Raw genomic sequence first — 13,850 nt, forward strand, 5'->3', positions numbered from 1 at the left:
ATATGAAAATAAACTATTAGGACAACATGGACAAAAAAAAGTTTAAAATATACAAGTTAAATCATGTTCTTTATTTGCCATTAGCACAGATGTACACATATACATGATTGGTGACAGAGTTTCAAAAGGGAAAGGACAACACACAATCTGACCACAAACAGCCCAAAACATGTACAAAAAAACCAACTAATACATAAATAGTGGTGATTTTGTTTCTTTGAGACAAGTAATATCCCATAATTAAAACAAATGTTTTTTGTTTAATTAAAACAAATGTATTGTTTTATTTATGAGACATGATATGAGACAACATATCTTGAAAATATATTATATGACTAACCAAAATATTGTGCTCCACCTTGAGCTTCTAGAACAACTTATAGACTTTGTGGTAATACTATTTTAACAGTTACACAAACTGAATATTAAATATATGTAAATCATATTTAAATGATGTTGTGCAAATATTCAAGTATTTTGCTCTGTATTTGTAATATGCACATTGTATGTGTAATCTCTAACTTGTCCCCAGTGTTTGTACTCACTGTGTCAGTTTTGTTTTTCTGATATTTTTCCCTTATTTCCACAGAACAGCTAATGATTGATGAACGTCTTAGCTGTGATTCACCCTAATCTAAAATAGAGATACATTTGTGCTTTAACAGTTGTCGTATTGTGTGAGGAGCCAGTATCCTTTCATCACGCCTGTGGTTTTCACGGCAGAGCTGCCTGTGGCACTGCATCTTGGATGTGAGACATCTCTGGCCGTTTAACATGGTACAACATGTTCTCATGTTGAGCCCAGTGAGTACCATAAAAAACCCCACATACACATTAGATTACGCCCTTTATGATTCACTCGTTCCTCCAGCAAACAAATCCTGTTTATGGAAAGGACTGAATAAGACGTATTGATTTGGCGCCATTAACCTGAGCAACGTTATTTTGAGGTCTGTTAAGTGTTCAGTGAACTATTACCATGATGGATGGCTTTTCACATATGTGCTGCCTTTTTTTTAAATGTCAAATGAATTACTTTTATTGGAGTCCCTGTGGCAGCACTTTCCTCCTAACATGAGGCTGCCCAGCTTTTTAAAAACTCCACGTCATGAATATGAAAAACAGCCTCCAAACTTTAACTTCCATCAACCCTGAAGCTCACAGATGTTCTTATCAATGTAATGTGTATCTGCATCAGCACTGGCTGATTAGTTTGCCCCTGAATTGAGGATTTAAGTGCTAGTGGTGTTGGTGGAAAACAGAAATACACAGGACTGTGTTCCCTCTGTAATTTTATTGCACAGGTGCTTGCTGTAGTTTTTGAATTTGCTTACACATCTGTACTTAAACTAAAGTAAAGATTGCGGATCCAGTATTTTCACAAATGTGTTCAATCAGCTCTAGGAGCACATATCTTTCTGTCTTAGAGAAAAATTATACTACTGTATTTTATGTTCCTGTTTTTGGTAGTACTGATGGAAATTCTTTCTCACAGTTGCAGCAGATGATTTGTCCACCAGGGATGGCTTCACTGGCTCTTCAGCAGTGACTTTTTGTGTCTTTTATTGTGCTTGGAGTCATTTCTTACACTTTATTACCCTTCAAGATGAGTCTCAATATGGAAAAGAAAACTGTATACATGTGAAAGGGAATACAGAAAGTGGAAAGTATCAGATGAAATATTGCGGTGGTAATAATGAAGTAGTGGCAGGAATAGTAAATAAGTGTGGTTCTTTATATAACACATTTCAAGAGCAGATGTTACAAAGTGCTTCACAATAACAGTAAACATAGAAATAGCAGCAATATTGAGAGAAATCATTTGGTAATGTTATATTGTGCCAGTAATGTTGACAGTAACATCTATGGTAACACATAGTAATAATAGCAGGAGAGCTGCTCACACCACAAAATGACATTAATTTGGCCAAACATTTTGTAGTTGCAGATGTACTTGTTGAACACTTTCTAAAACACTTTGCAGTCACAATAGCTCCTGGAGTTAAAGCCAGTTTTCTCTTTGTTGTCACCTCTCTCCTGCAACTTGCGCACCATTGTACAGGGTTGTATTAAATAGACATTAAAGAACAAGTTAAACCTCCCAGGCTTCAAAGATAACTGACAGGCAACTAACAAACTTGTTAACTCAGCTTGGTTACAAAAGGAGAACAACTTCCCATTTATTGATGACAAGCTTGCACCATAACTTCTCAAAACTGTCTCCAAACCACTGATCTCTCGGTCAGGTTTAAACCTATCACGTGGAGCAGGTTTTACTATGAAAAAAGACAGTTAAAATGAAAGTGAATTGCAACACAGCTGTTCATCTGCGATCCTTCCTCTGTTTTTTACTCTCTGACTCTTTCTTCCCAAGGATCAGTATAGTTAAGAGGTCACCAAAGTTTGTTAATTTTCACACACTCTGTGATCCTGTCTTTTAAAATCTGCTATGTCCAGGTGTTTAACTGTAAGAAGTGCTACTGACAGCAAAAATTAGTGGTAGGAGCAGTAGTTAACATGGAAGGCTGCATGTGGGCCGACTGCAGCTCACTAACGGCATATTCACATTTTTGCAGCAGAGGACTTTGGTCTTTCTAACACTAGACATGGTTGCCTTGTACTATGTCTGAGCACGATAGTCTCCCCCATCCCCTCTCTCCTGCTTGCCTGTGCTTACACGCTAAATGCTGACTGGAGCAATAAAACTAACTAAGTCAAACAAACCAGACTCTGGGTATCAAATGTGCTCAGACATGGTACAGATTACAAGGTACAAGTGCAGTGCAGACCAACCATAGGGAGCACTATGGCACAATATTAATCCAAGTAGATAACATTTTCAATGTGCACTAAGAACTTGTAACTGCAATAAAGTAGTACTTTCAACTGAAAGCATGACCTCTCCTTAAATGGAAACCTAACTAAACCTTAACCAAAGTATTGTCACATCCTTGTTTTTCAGCTGAGTTATAAAAGGGACACACAAAGGTTTTCTTGAGCAGCAAAGTAAAAAAATGCCTCTGTATCTTTATGGACTGCCTGGAAAAACGTTGCATATTGGAGGGAGTTTCAGTAATTTAAAGGACTGGCATGAACTATTAATGTAAGAGCAAAACTTTCAAATCCCGAAAATAAAAGCAAAAACAAGAGAAGCAGGTAGGAAAAACAGTCCCACCGCAGCATCCAGTCCTGCAGTATCCTGCCCGTGGAAATGATAAAACAAACTAAAACCCCACCTTCAAATAAAAATACCACATAAGTAAATATACCACCACAAACCACACCAGCATCAAAGATGAGAGGACATGCAGCACACCAACTGCACCTGTGACCAAACCAACAGAATGAAAACCCATAAATGAGCAGTACTGCAAAGAATGCAAAGATAAATACCACCTAAATCAATAACAGTAATACAAACATACTTAAATAGACATCAGGCATTGCTCTGCTTGTGAACAAGCAATGCTATTACAAACAGAGGGCAAGATATGTATGAATAATATTGACAAGACTAAATTTATCGGGACACACAGTAAACAAGGATATGGACAACCACGTTTTTAGGTCTATCTAAAGTTAAATTCCTGGCTGATCCCTTTAAAACAATAGTAATTTTAGCAGGATTAGCATTTCTGTAACTAGGCATCGAAATGTTGATTTTAGCAGCCAATGTTCAGTCTACTCTATGCTGGTGAAAGATTAAAAGTCAGAGGTCTTCAAAGTGGACTTCAAAAACAGTGCTATAAGACACATAAGCTGTAATGAAATGATGTTCTAATGAATTAACGACCCCGTTAGAGCAGAAATTAAGACGTGTGACACCTTATGTTAGGCTGCGCTCCCTGTGACAGCTGAGCAAAGACATCGTGAGGGAGACTCTGGATCACCCAGTGACTTTATCTGTCTCATCCAGCTGTGGGTTGTACAAAGATGGTAGATTCCACATCCTGCCCCCAAGTTGGTCGGACCAGCTACACCCACAACAACACTACCCTGCAGAGGTCCTACACACAAACACACACACTGGCAGCTCTGACCCTGTACAGTATATAAGCAGAGACACAAGACTGACAGAGCAGCAGCAGCAGAACAACTCTAATCAACTCTCATCTGACGGACATCCGCTCTCCAACTCCACAGACACAAGTTTCATTGGTAAGTAAAAGATCTGCTTTGATGCAAACAATTTCTTGCACTAAATTCTTTTTTTCTTTGTTTGGTTTATAACTTCCAGATGTAAATAATTAAATGTGTTTTCTGATACATCTGACATTCATTTAAACAGTTTTGCAGTTCTTTCGCAATCTCTGAAGTGACTCAGATGAAGCCTATTATATATGTTTCTACTGTACATATAAACTAAAGCTTATAAACCAGTGGTCATAACCTCAGGATTTGTGCTTTCTGCATTACAAACAAGTAACCTAGAGCCTATAAGCACATTATTGAGTTTTATCCAGGATTAGATGTAGAACAAATGCTGAAGTTATGAAGTTGAAATACACATTTTTGGTCTCTACATATGAAAAGCTGTTGTGTAACTCAAATTTCTTTGTGAGTAAAGTTGAACCTTTCATGGTGAGCCCAAACCTTCCCGTGGACAAAAAGACAAAGATCTACTATTAAACATGCACAGGTTTCTCCTGTGTCAGCAATTACCAAAGTTGTTAAAACGTGTTTTGTCAATGAATACATTTCTGAAAACTTTAAAGATTTCTGTCAAAAATGAAGTACGGTTGTGTACTTAAACCAGAAGCTTGAACTACATTATTATATATCAGAGAGTAATGCTTTTTACTCCACTGCATTGGCTGTGCAGCTACACTGACTTTGCTAAATTATTTGTTTATAAAATATGACTTTACACTTTGCACGGAGCACACTATGTCAAGTTTGTGGCAGAAACACCTGCCTGAGAGTAAGCTTTACTGTTGTGACATTTGGGTGTGTGCTTGATGAGGAGAGAAGTTTTGGGTGACATTAGTCATTCATGAGTCATGATGTAAGACAGTGGAGGTTCTGTTTTCACCTTCACCTGGCACAGTGACCTGAAAACTGTAAGCAGGTTGGTAGGTGGACAAATACCCTGACACACAGAAAAATTCACATAAATACTAGAAAGCGTAAAGCTGCACAAATGTTTTCAGCGTAACATTAAGACATATACAACTTGCTATATTCATAATAAAGTAAGGTCACAATTACCATAACATGAGTGGAAAACATTTTCACATCCATTCCTCAAGAAAAATGCCATAGTGTAAAAATATAAAATATACACATTCACATAGGGTCTGATTTTATGCTCAGTAGTCAACTTTAACCAACTTTAGTGTTCATAAGTAATTTTAAAAAAACCAATTCAATGTTTGGTAATAGCTAGGTAATATTAGGATACTGCCATTGTAATGCAGTGAAGTGGATTTTTTTTTTTTCATGGACTTCTTTTACAAAAGGCTTCTTTCTTATAAGTAAAAGAATATAAATAAGAATTACTGGTTTTACAATACAACTTGTACCAATTGTGTTACTTTCAGGAGACAAAGACACACTCATACTCATACACACACACACACATTTTCCACAGGTGTAAATTAGATGTCGTTAAAACAGCTGCAGGAGTTAATGGAGCATAATGGAAATGTTGCCTTTAGGAACTGCATTAGTTTTCAAGCATATTTTAGACATGAACATAATTTCAAACACTAAAATGCATCACTCTCATTAATTTTGTCAGCACAAAACATATGTCTTATTGTGCATGTAAAATAATGCAGGTGTGATGTAAATAAAAAAAATGTTTACAAAATAGACTAATTAAAAACTATTTTCTCTCATATCCCCTCTCCCGATCCTGTGGCCAGACACACATCCTGAACTATTATCACTATGTCTGATCAAAGTACCACCGTGGCTCCCTCTGTTCCACCTCCTCCTCCCACTGGACCCCCTCCCAAGGTGACGAACCGTGGCCGCACTGTGGCTCCCACCGCCAGCTCCAACTTTGAGGCAGCAGATGTCCCTGAGTTTGAGCGCTTTGATGTTGCGGGCCCGAGAGGACCTGGTATGCCGTCTCTGGCTGGTGAGTGAGCAGTTTTATGTAATTTTCCTTCAGCCCTTAAAAAAAGATAATATAAAAACGTGCAATCCAATGATTTGTGTGAATAAGTGCAACTAAATAAATGTATAAACCTATTTAGAGTTCAACAGCACAAGTCTGCTCCTCTTAACTCTAATTTATATGTGAGGGTGGAAGGTTTTTTTTTTTAAGTCAAAAAGACAAAAGAGACATGACAAGAATGAGATAAACTCCCCGACAGTGACACAGTTTCCAGTAGGTTTTATACATGACTGACACATGAACGACATCCATACAGAATAAATTCTATTCATTTCCTGCAGTTTGTTGCCGCACCACATGCTGTATTACTGTTAAACAGCTGCATGCTGAGAGATATACAAATGTAACAAAAAAAACATGTAGGGGCTGGAGTTTCATGGTAAATTAATACACCAACCTGACAGGGAATGTGAAGTTGTTAATCAAGTTTATAGCTGCTCATTCCTTCAGAGCTTCATCACCAAACAATTCCCAAACTGAGTTTTTAATATCGCTAAAACCTAAAGATTAACTTTGATGAATGTGTGATATAATAATAGAGGAGTTTTGTCATGCAAATGGTTATGTTTTGAGTAGAGTGTTTATTTTTCATTTTAGTATTTATTTGCTTTTAACACCAAATCTCTTGGAGATCCAACTTTCTTCTATTTTCGGTCCATTCAGAGTACCTTGACATCTGGGATGTAGACATGTTGAAGAAGCCAGATGAGAGCAACAAGACTAATCACCACACCTCTCTGTACCAGTCTGACTATCTCATTGTCCGCCGGGGACAAGAATTCCAGATCAAGATCACCTTCAACCGTCCTTACAAACTGGCTGAGGATAAATTTGCTGTGGAGTTTGTTATTGGTGAGCCCAATGTAATTTTCATCACACGGTTGCCGTGGTGTCGAACACCAGCTCACTTTCTTTTAAGAACTTCAAGATAAGACATTAGCATAAGACATTATGTTTAAATGCTGCTTTAAAAGTTTCCAACTTTTCGTGTCACAATTACGAGAAATCGCTTTTTCCCCACTTTATGATGTATTTTAATCAAAGATTGATTTTTCATTATTAGATTTTACTGTGGGTGTGATTTTATTTTTACACAGCAAAATTTCTGTTTACTTTTCATATCACAACACTTGTGGGCGTCTAAAACAATAAGAATGCGGATTCTATCTTCAATATAACGTATAGACTTAAATTGTTGTCTTACATTATAATGTTCATCATGAGCTGTATTTATTAAAGGCTTTATATTCAGTTTAGGACACATTCCTGTCTCACTTTAACCTTCTTGCAACAAATGTGTTATGGCATTTATTGTGGCACATTATGGTTATATTACACTAAAAGTGTAAATCTGCCAATCTTCCCTGTTCACACAGGCTCCAGCCCTCAGTTCAGCAAGGGCACCTACAACCCTGTCTTCCCCACCAAGGAACGTCAGACCTCCTGGTCGGGCCGCATCACAGATGAATCTGACAATGTGATCACCATGGGTATCACTCCTGCAGCCAACTGCATCGTGGGAAAATACCACATGTACGTTGCCGTGATGACACCCTTTGGCATCCGCAGGACAAAACGGGAAAACAGCAGAGATCTGTACATCCTTTTCAACCCTTGGGTGTCAGGTTTGTTTAGGTCTCATGGCCACAACTTTTTTTACTATCTTACTGAAAAACGGCCTGTAACATGATTGTTTGGGTTCTGTCTCATTGAGATGTTCATAAAAGTCCATATGTTCTGCTGCCCTACTTCAGCTGATGCCGTTTTTCTGGATGATGAGGAAGAGAGGAAGGAGTGCGTAATGACTGAGATGGGGATCATCTACCATGGCGCCTACGATGACATCTCTGAGAGAAACTGGAACTATGGACAGGTAAGAGAAAAAGCTATTTCTGAAACCTGCTAACCAGTTACAAGAATCTAACACAAGTTTGTTTTTCTTAGTTCAACTATGGAGTCCTGGATGCCTGTCTGTACATCATGGACAGGTCTGAGATGCCCATCATTAACAGAGGTGACCCCATCAAGGTGACCAGGCAGGCCTCTGCTATGGTGAGAAAATATTTACTCCTCTAAACATCCTCTAAAATGCCTAAAGCTTGATATTTAGACAGCTTGTTTATTTTGTTCAATGGTTCATCAGTACATAGAAAAAAGTACTGGAAGATTTAATATATAACAATGCTGATTCAGTGATAAAATTTAGGTCATTGAGTCACTGTTTTTTCTCATAGAAGCAATATTGTTTCAGATTATTACAGCATTCAAAAGTACATTCTTACTGTAAAATGACTTTATATTATTTTATTGTGGCTTTTATTATATATGTTTTATGCCTCTATACGCTCAAATAACAAGGGATACATGCTTCTTTAAGGAGCCATTTAGTATGGGATATTTATAGAGTGCACTGAGACCAAACTAAGTTATCCAAAATTTGGTCCTTATATTTTCAAATCGTATTAAATAATACAAAGAAAACACTTGTTATATCTAATTTCAAGGGTGGTCTTTTTTGTTAGAACATGAAAGATATAAAATATTTTTCTACTCAGCTGAACTCTCATGATGAGGACGGTGTGTTGGTGGGAAACTGGACTGGTGACTACACCTATGGAGTGGCTCCCACTTCCTGGACTGGCAGCACAGACATCCTGCTCACCTACGCCAGCAGCAAATTGCCCGTCTGCTTCGCTCAGTGCTGGGTCTACGCAGCTGTCTTCAACACTTGTGAGATCTTGATTGGGTCTAAACTTTTTCCCCCCCAAGCCACTTATGACCTCAAACTTAGAATAAAAATGGCTTAATGTTGAGAAAAGATGCTAAAGAGGAGCCATGAGGAGTTGGTACATACTGTATGAAATATGTTATTCTCTCTAATCTTAAAGGCAACACAAGCATGCAATTGGAGACTGAAATGCTTAAATTGTGTGTCACACAAACAACCCAACTTCCTTTCATGAAGGCCTCTTAAGGTCAAGGAGAATTAGTGGCACCTCTTCTTAGTGTTTTCAAAATAACTCTTAAGCAGCTCTTAATATAAAAGATACTGAGGGTAGTTTCCCTCATTTATGAACCTCTAATTTCATGTAGATATTAAGATAACACAATCAAGTCATGTTGAGGCCTTTTTCCATTTAAACTCTTAGTTTACTGTCCCTTTTGGTCTAATCACTCGTTTAATCAGTTCTTTCCTTGTCATTAAATGTTTTGGAATGTTCTGTGTTCCAGTCCTACGCTGTCTGGGCATCCCGTCCCGGGTTGTCACCAACTACTACTCTGCCCATGACAATGATGGAAACCTGAAGACCGACATCCTCTTGGATGAGAATGGCAGGATTGACCGCAATCGTACCAAGGACTCCATCTGGTACCCTATAGCTTTGTTGACATTGTAGTTGTTGTGCCATTTTTGCTAACACTCAACAATTATTGTTTACAGTAAAGTACTGTGAATGTTCATTGTCCTCAGGGGCCAGATCCCACTGAGTTTAATTACCGCTGACATTCACTGACACCAACAAAAATAAAAGCTGTTTTTAAATGACAGGATGAATAAATTAATGACATCTTTTATGTGAATCTGAGTGAATATTCATAATACCCAGAGGATGAATCCTTATAATTTTGAAGACTTCCGGATATTTCCCAGCATGTAAAAATGTCTATATGTTTACAAGAGACATCGGAATGTAAACTGCAGTTTTTAAACACATTTATGTTTCTCAGATGTTGAAACCACTTCCATCCCCTTCCCTCAAGACTACCCAAAATGAATTGTGTTAAGGCCTTCCTAGAGGAGTGTGATAGAAATTTGTCTCTCTTCTTTAGTCAAGTGTTACTAAATCTTGACAGAACTCAGCTTGATGAACCATCTCACGCATCTCACCATCTTACTTTGGGCCTTGTAACAACAAAGTGCCTCCTGTGATCTAACCGTATGACTAAATTTACGCTATTTCCCCACAGGAGCCATTTTCATTTTGATGACCCCATAAAATTTTTGAAATAAACTACACAAACTTAACATAATAATTATAATGGAATTTGTACAGGAACTATCACTGCTGGAATGAGTGCTACATGTCCAGACCAGACCTCCCACCTGGTTTTGGAGGTTGGCAAGTTGTGGATGCAACGCCACAGGAAACCAGTGATGGTAAATGATAATAATATGAAAAAAATGCTTGTTTTATAATAACTAATAACAATAATTGATAATGTGTTAAGTGACATAATAGACAAAAACTTGATGAAAAATAATATAAAATATACTGTATATTAATATGGAACATCCATATGTTATCTCTTTTTACATTATCCATCAAGGCATGTACAGATGTGGTCCTGCATCTGTCAACGCCATCAAACACGGACAGTTATGCTTCCCCTTTGATGCTGCCTTTGTGTTTGCTGAGGTGAGTCATTAAGTGTAATCTTGTGTTTTTATGTGTGTGCACTGACTAAAAAGTGGTTGTATACAACAGTTGTTCCTTGTTTCTGCCGGGATTTGAGGCTCACTGATTTCTCTCCACAGGTAAACAGCGATGTGGTGTTTTACTCCCGGAGGAAAGACGGGACCATGCAGGCAGTCAAAGTGGACCGGACTCATGTAGGCCGTATGATATTGACCAAAGCTGCAGGAGACATGACCCGCCGCAACATCATTGATCAGTATAAGTTCCCTGAAGGTCAGTGTCTACATCCAACAGTGTCTGAAAGTGGGCATGGAATGTTTTTCTTTACACATGCTTCTATTTTATATGAGACCATTTCTTTACAGGGGACCCAGAACAGGCTCTTTTTAAACAAATACAAATTTCCTAAGCTAGAACCAGGACACTTAGCCAGCCTTGATGTTGTCCTTTAAAAAAAACACATACGACCACTAATTGATTTCAATAATTTAATCCAGGCACCACAGAGGAGCGGACCGTCTTGGAAAAAGCAGAGGAGTTTGGCTGCAAAAGAGAAAAATCCGAACTTCCTGTGGCTGACGTGGATCTGATCCTGCCCACCCTGGAGATCAGCGTGGGTGACAACTTTGATCTGAGCCTGGAGTTTGTAAACCGAAGCGACCAGCAGCGCACCGTGGACACCTATGTCAGTGGGAACGTGGTGTATTACACCGGGGTCAACAGCTCTGAGTTCCTGTTCAGAAATCCCACAGTGAAGATTGGTCCTAACAACAGTAAGTGAAACATTTATTGTTATGGACATCATTGAGAATGCACCCAAGTTCAGTCCTATACCTACATTTTGGAAGTGACTTAGATTATAAATATGTAGTCCTAAAACATAAAGTCCATGCAGAGAGACCAGCCTTTAATTTTTGCTTCCTGCAGGTGTGAAAGAGGTGATCGTGGTCCAGTCTAAAAACTACATGAGGCATCTGGTGGAGCAGGCCAATCTTAACTTTATCGTTACTGGGAAGGTCAAGGAGACCGGCCACATTGTCAGTGTCATGAAAGTCATCACCCTGCACAATCCCAAAGTCATTGTCGAGGTCTGAAATAATGCTTGCCGTAAATCCGTTTATAATGTATGAATTTGCTTATTTTCATATTTTATTTGGCATGAAATCTAAAAATGTAGTGTAAAAATGCTAAAATAACAGCTGTTATTTGAAACGCTATGTAATTTACTGTATGCCATGATTTTTATAAGTACTGTGTGTACTTCAGGTATCTGGTGGAGGCAGAGTAAATGAAGAGATGATGGCGACTGTGCAGTTTACAAACCCCTTCACCATCACCCTGGAGGACGTCTACATTCGCATGGAAGGTCCTGGGATCATGCCGCCCAAGACCAAATATTATAGGTGAGTTCAGCACAGAATCAATATTAATAAATAAATACAGTTGCAAGAAAAAGTAATGGCACTGTTTAGGGTCTGGAGATAGCAGAACACCCTGTATTCATGATGCTCCCATCGTAGTAAATAACTGTTAGGATGATGTTTTCATGTTGGTACTTGTCTTTTTTTATTTTATCTGTCCGCAAGACATTTTCCCAGTGGAATTGTAAAGTGTCAAAGTGGTCTTGACAAGCTTTTTCTCTGTATTCTATTTTTCGAGAGCAATAGCGTTGGTGGTGACCTGACATGGTTATTATGCCTCTGTAATGTTTTACATACGTTTTGTCTCATGAGATGTTACCTAACTTGATGTTACCTAATGTTACCTAATGAATCCTTGAAGTCTTTAGTTGTTACTCAAGGGTTCCTTTTTTCCAGCTACATGGGGGGCTTACATGGCTTACATCGGATGCTGCTGCTTTAGGCACACCTATACTGTTTTTGTAAGTCCAAGTAATTCTAAATGACACGTCCATTCTAATTTCATGGATTGGATTTCAGGTTTGTAAATCCATGTTATGTTTATTGACATCAGAAGCACGGTGTGTGTTTAATGGGTAAATAAAAACAAAAAACTCAGCTTAGAAATATTGTGTTTACCAGTATTTGTTACTTTAGGTGAATATACAATCATATTTCCTGATCACTTTAAATAAAAAAAAAGTGCCGTTACTTTTTCTTGTGACTGTATGTTTAGATGTAAACTGAAGACGTTTTTCCTTTTTTTTTATATATATTTTGTCCAGTTTAGTTGCATGTAAGTTAATAGTGAATTAATGAGTAATTTAGTACTAAAGCATTCAGCATTTGATTGAGTGTGTCCGACATCTTTTAACGCTGTAATCCACTGTTCTTCTGGTTTCTAACGGCAACTCTGCTGCATTCAGTCTGATCACAGGAGGCTCCTCTCTGATTTGGACTGAGTTTTTCACCCCGCACAGGCCTGGTTCCACCCGGGTGTTTGCTACTCTGGACTGTCCGGCCCTTAGGCAGGTCTTCGGTGAAGCGTCTGTCACCATCAATCCCTGAGGGCTGTTGCATCCAGCACAGACAGCATTTAACTCCATAACTCTTACAGAGCCTATATATAGGCCTGTAATATAACTGCATGTTAACAGTTGTTAGACAAGTATACACTAGCTTTAGCATTTAATCAGATAGGATAGTTTTAATCATCTAGTATACAACAAACAGTAACATTACTTCAGTCTTAAAAATATGGTTAATATAGTTTTGAGAATTTTGAGAAACGCTCTTTGTCAGTGGAAGTGTATACAAACCTTTTGTACTATATCAGACAAAGGGCAATTAAAGGATTAAAGGTTTTTGGCAAGTATGAGCTCAATAGTATACAAGTACAGGGGTATTACTGTGTCTTAAATCAGTTCCATGGCTCCTCATCTACCACTGCTTATATTACTCAAAAATTTACAAAATAGTAAGCAATAAACAAAAACATTCTTTCTGAATATTATAATATTTTGTTTGTGTTACCACACCTTACTATACATTTTTAAAATCATCTATAAAATAAATTCCATTGTAGAATGAAATATAACAGCAGATGGTAAACATGGCACTACAGAGAAAATTGGGAGTCTTTTGGACACATTCTATGTCTATCTTTGGCCACAAGGTGACAGAATCAGACCATAAACAAGCTGACAGAGACACACACTCCTGTTTACTGTATATGTTCTACAAAAACCCTCAACCTTCCACAGTTATTTCTTTGTTAGTGTGTGTGTCTTTAGTTGAAGAATGCTGAATTGTCCTAACCAGCTATTTGCTTTTAGTCTGCTTTCCATTTACCACTGATCATGTACTTAACAGTGGATTACCAAATAAATGATTTACAACCTAATCATT

The 13,850-nt window shown here is 38.0% G+C and overlaps 1 protein-coding gene across 1 annotated transcript; it reads left to right on the forward strand.

Annotated features, from left to right (window-relative positions):
- Positions 1-3,999: 3,999 nt before the first annotated feature.
- On the forward strand, positions 4,000-13,845 carry f13a1b (coagulation factor XIII, A1 polypeptide b). Its single transcript, XM_067523591.1, has 15 exons — positions 4,000-4,158; positions 5,868-6,085; positions 6,788-6,976; positions 7,501-7,749; positions 7,879-7,997; positions 8,069-8,176; positions 8,680-8,854; positions 9,356-9,494; positions 10,180-10,283; positions 10,454-10,542; positions 10,662-10,815; positions 11,040-11,315; positions 11,470-11,630; positions 11,809-11,945; positions 12,869-13,845. The coding sequence occupies exons 2-15, from the start codon at positions 5,893-5,895 to the stop codon at positions 13,008-13,010; spliced, it is 2,235 nt and encodes a 744-aa protein (XP_067379692.1). The 5' UTR covers positions 4,000-4,158; positions 5,868-5,892; the 3' UTR covers positions 13,011-13,845.
- Positions 13,846-13,850: the final 5 nt, after the last annotated feature.

This window comes from Channa argus, chromosome 12 (genome assembly GCF_033026475.1).
Source record: "Channa argus isolate prfri chromosome 12, Channa argus male v1.0, whole genome shotgun sequence".
In the NCBI taxonomy this organism is placed as follows: Eukaryota; Metazoa; Chordata; class Actinopteri; order Anabantiformes; family Channidae; genus Channa; species Channa argus.

Bases quoted from the DNA above. Each gene is read 5' to 3' on its own strand.
- f13a1b (XM_067523591.1), top strand. From the start codon at position 5,893: ATGTCTGATCAAAGTACCACCGTGGCTCCCTCTGTTCCACCTCCTCCT. The intron at 6,977-7,500 runs GTGAGCCCAATG...CTGTTCACACAG, and splicing joins TGCTGTGGAGTTTGTTATTG to GCTCCAGCCCTCAGTTCAGC. The intron at 10,816-11,039 runs GTCAGTGTCTAC...AATTTAATCCAG, and splicing joins TCAGTATAAGTTCCCTGAAG to GCACCACAGAGGAGCGGACC.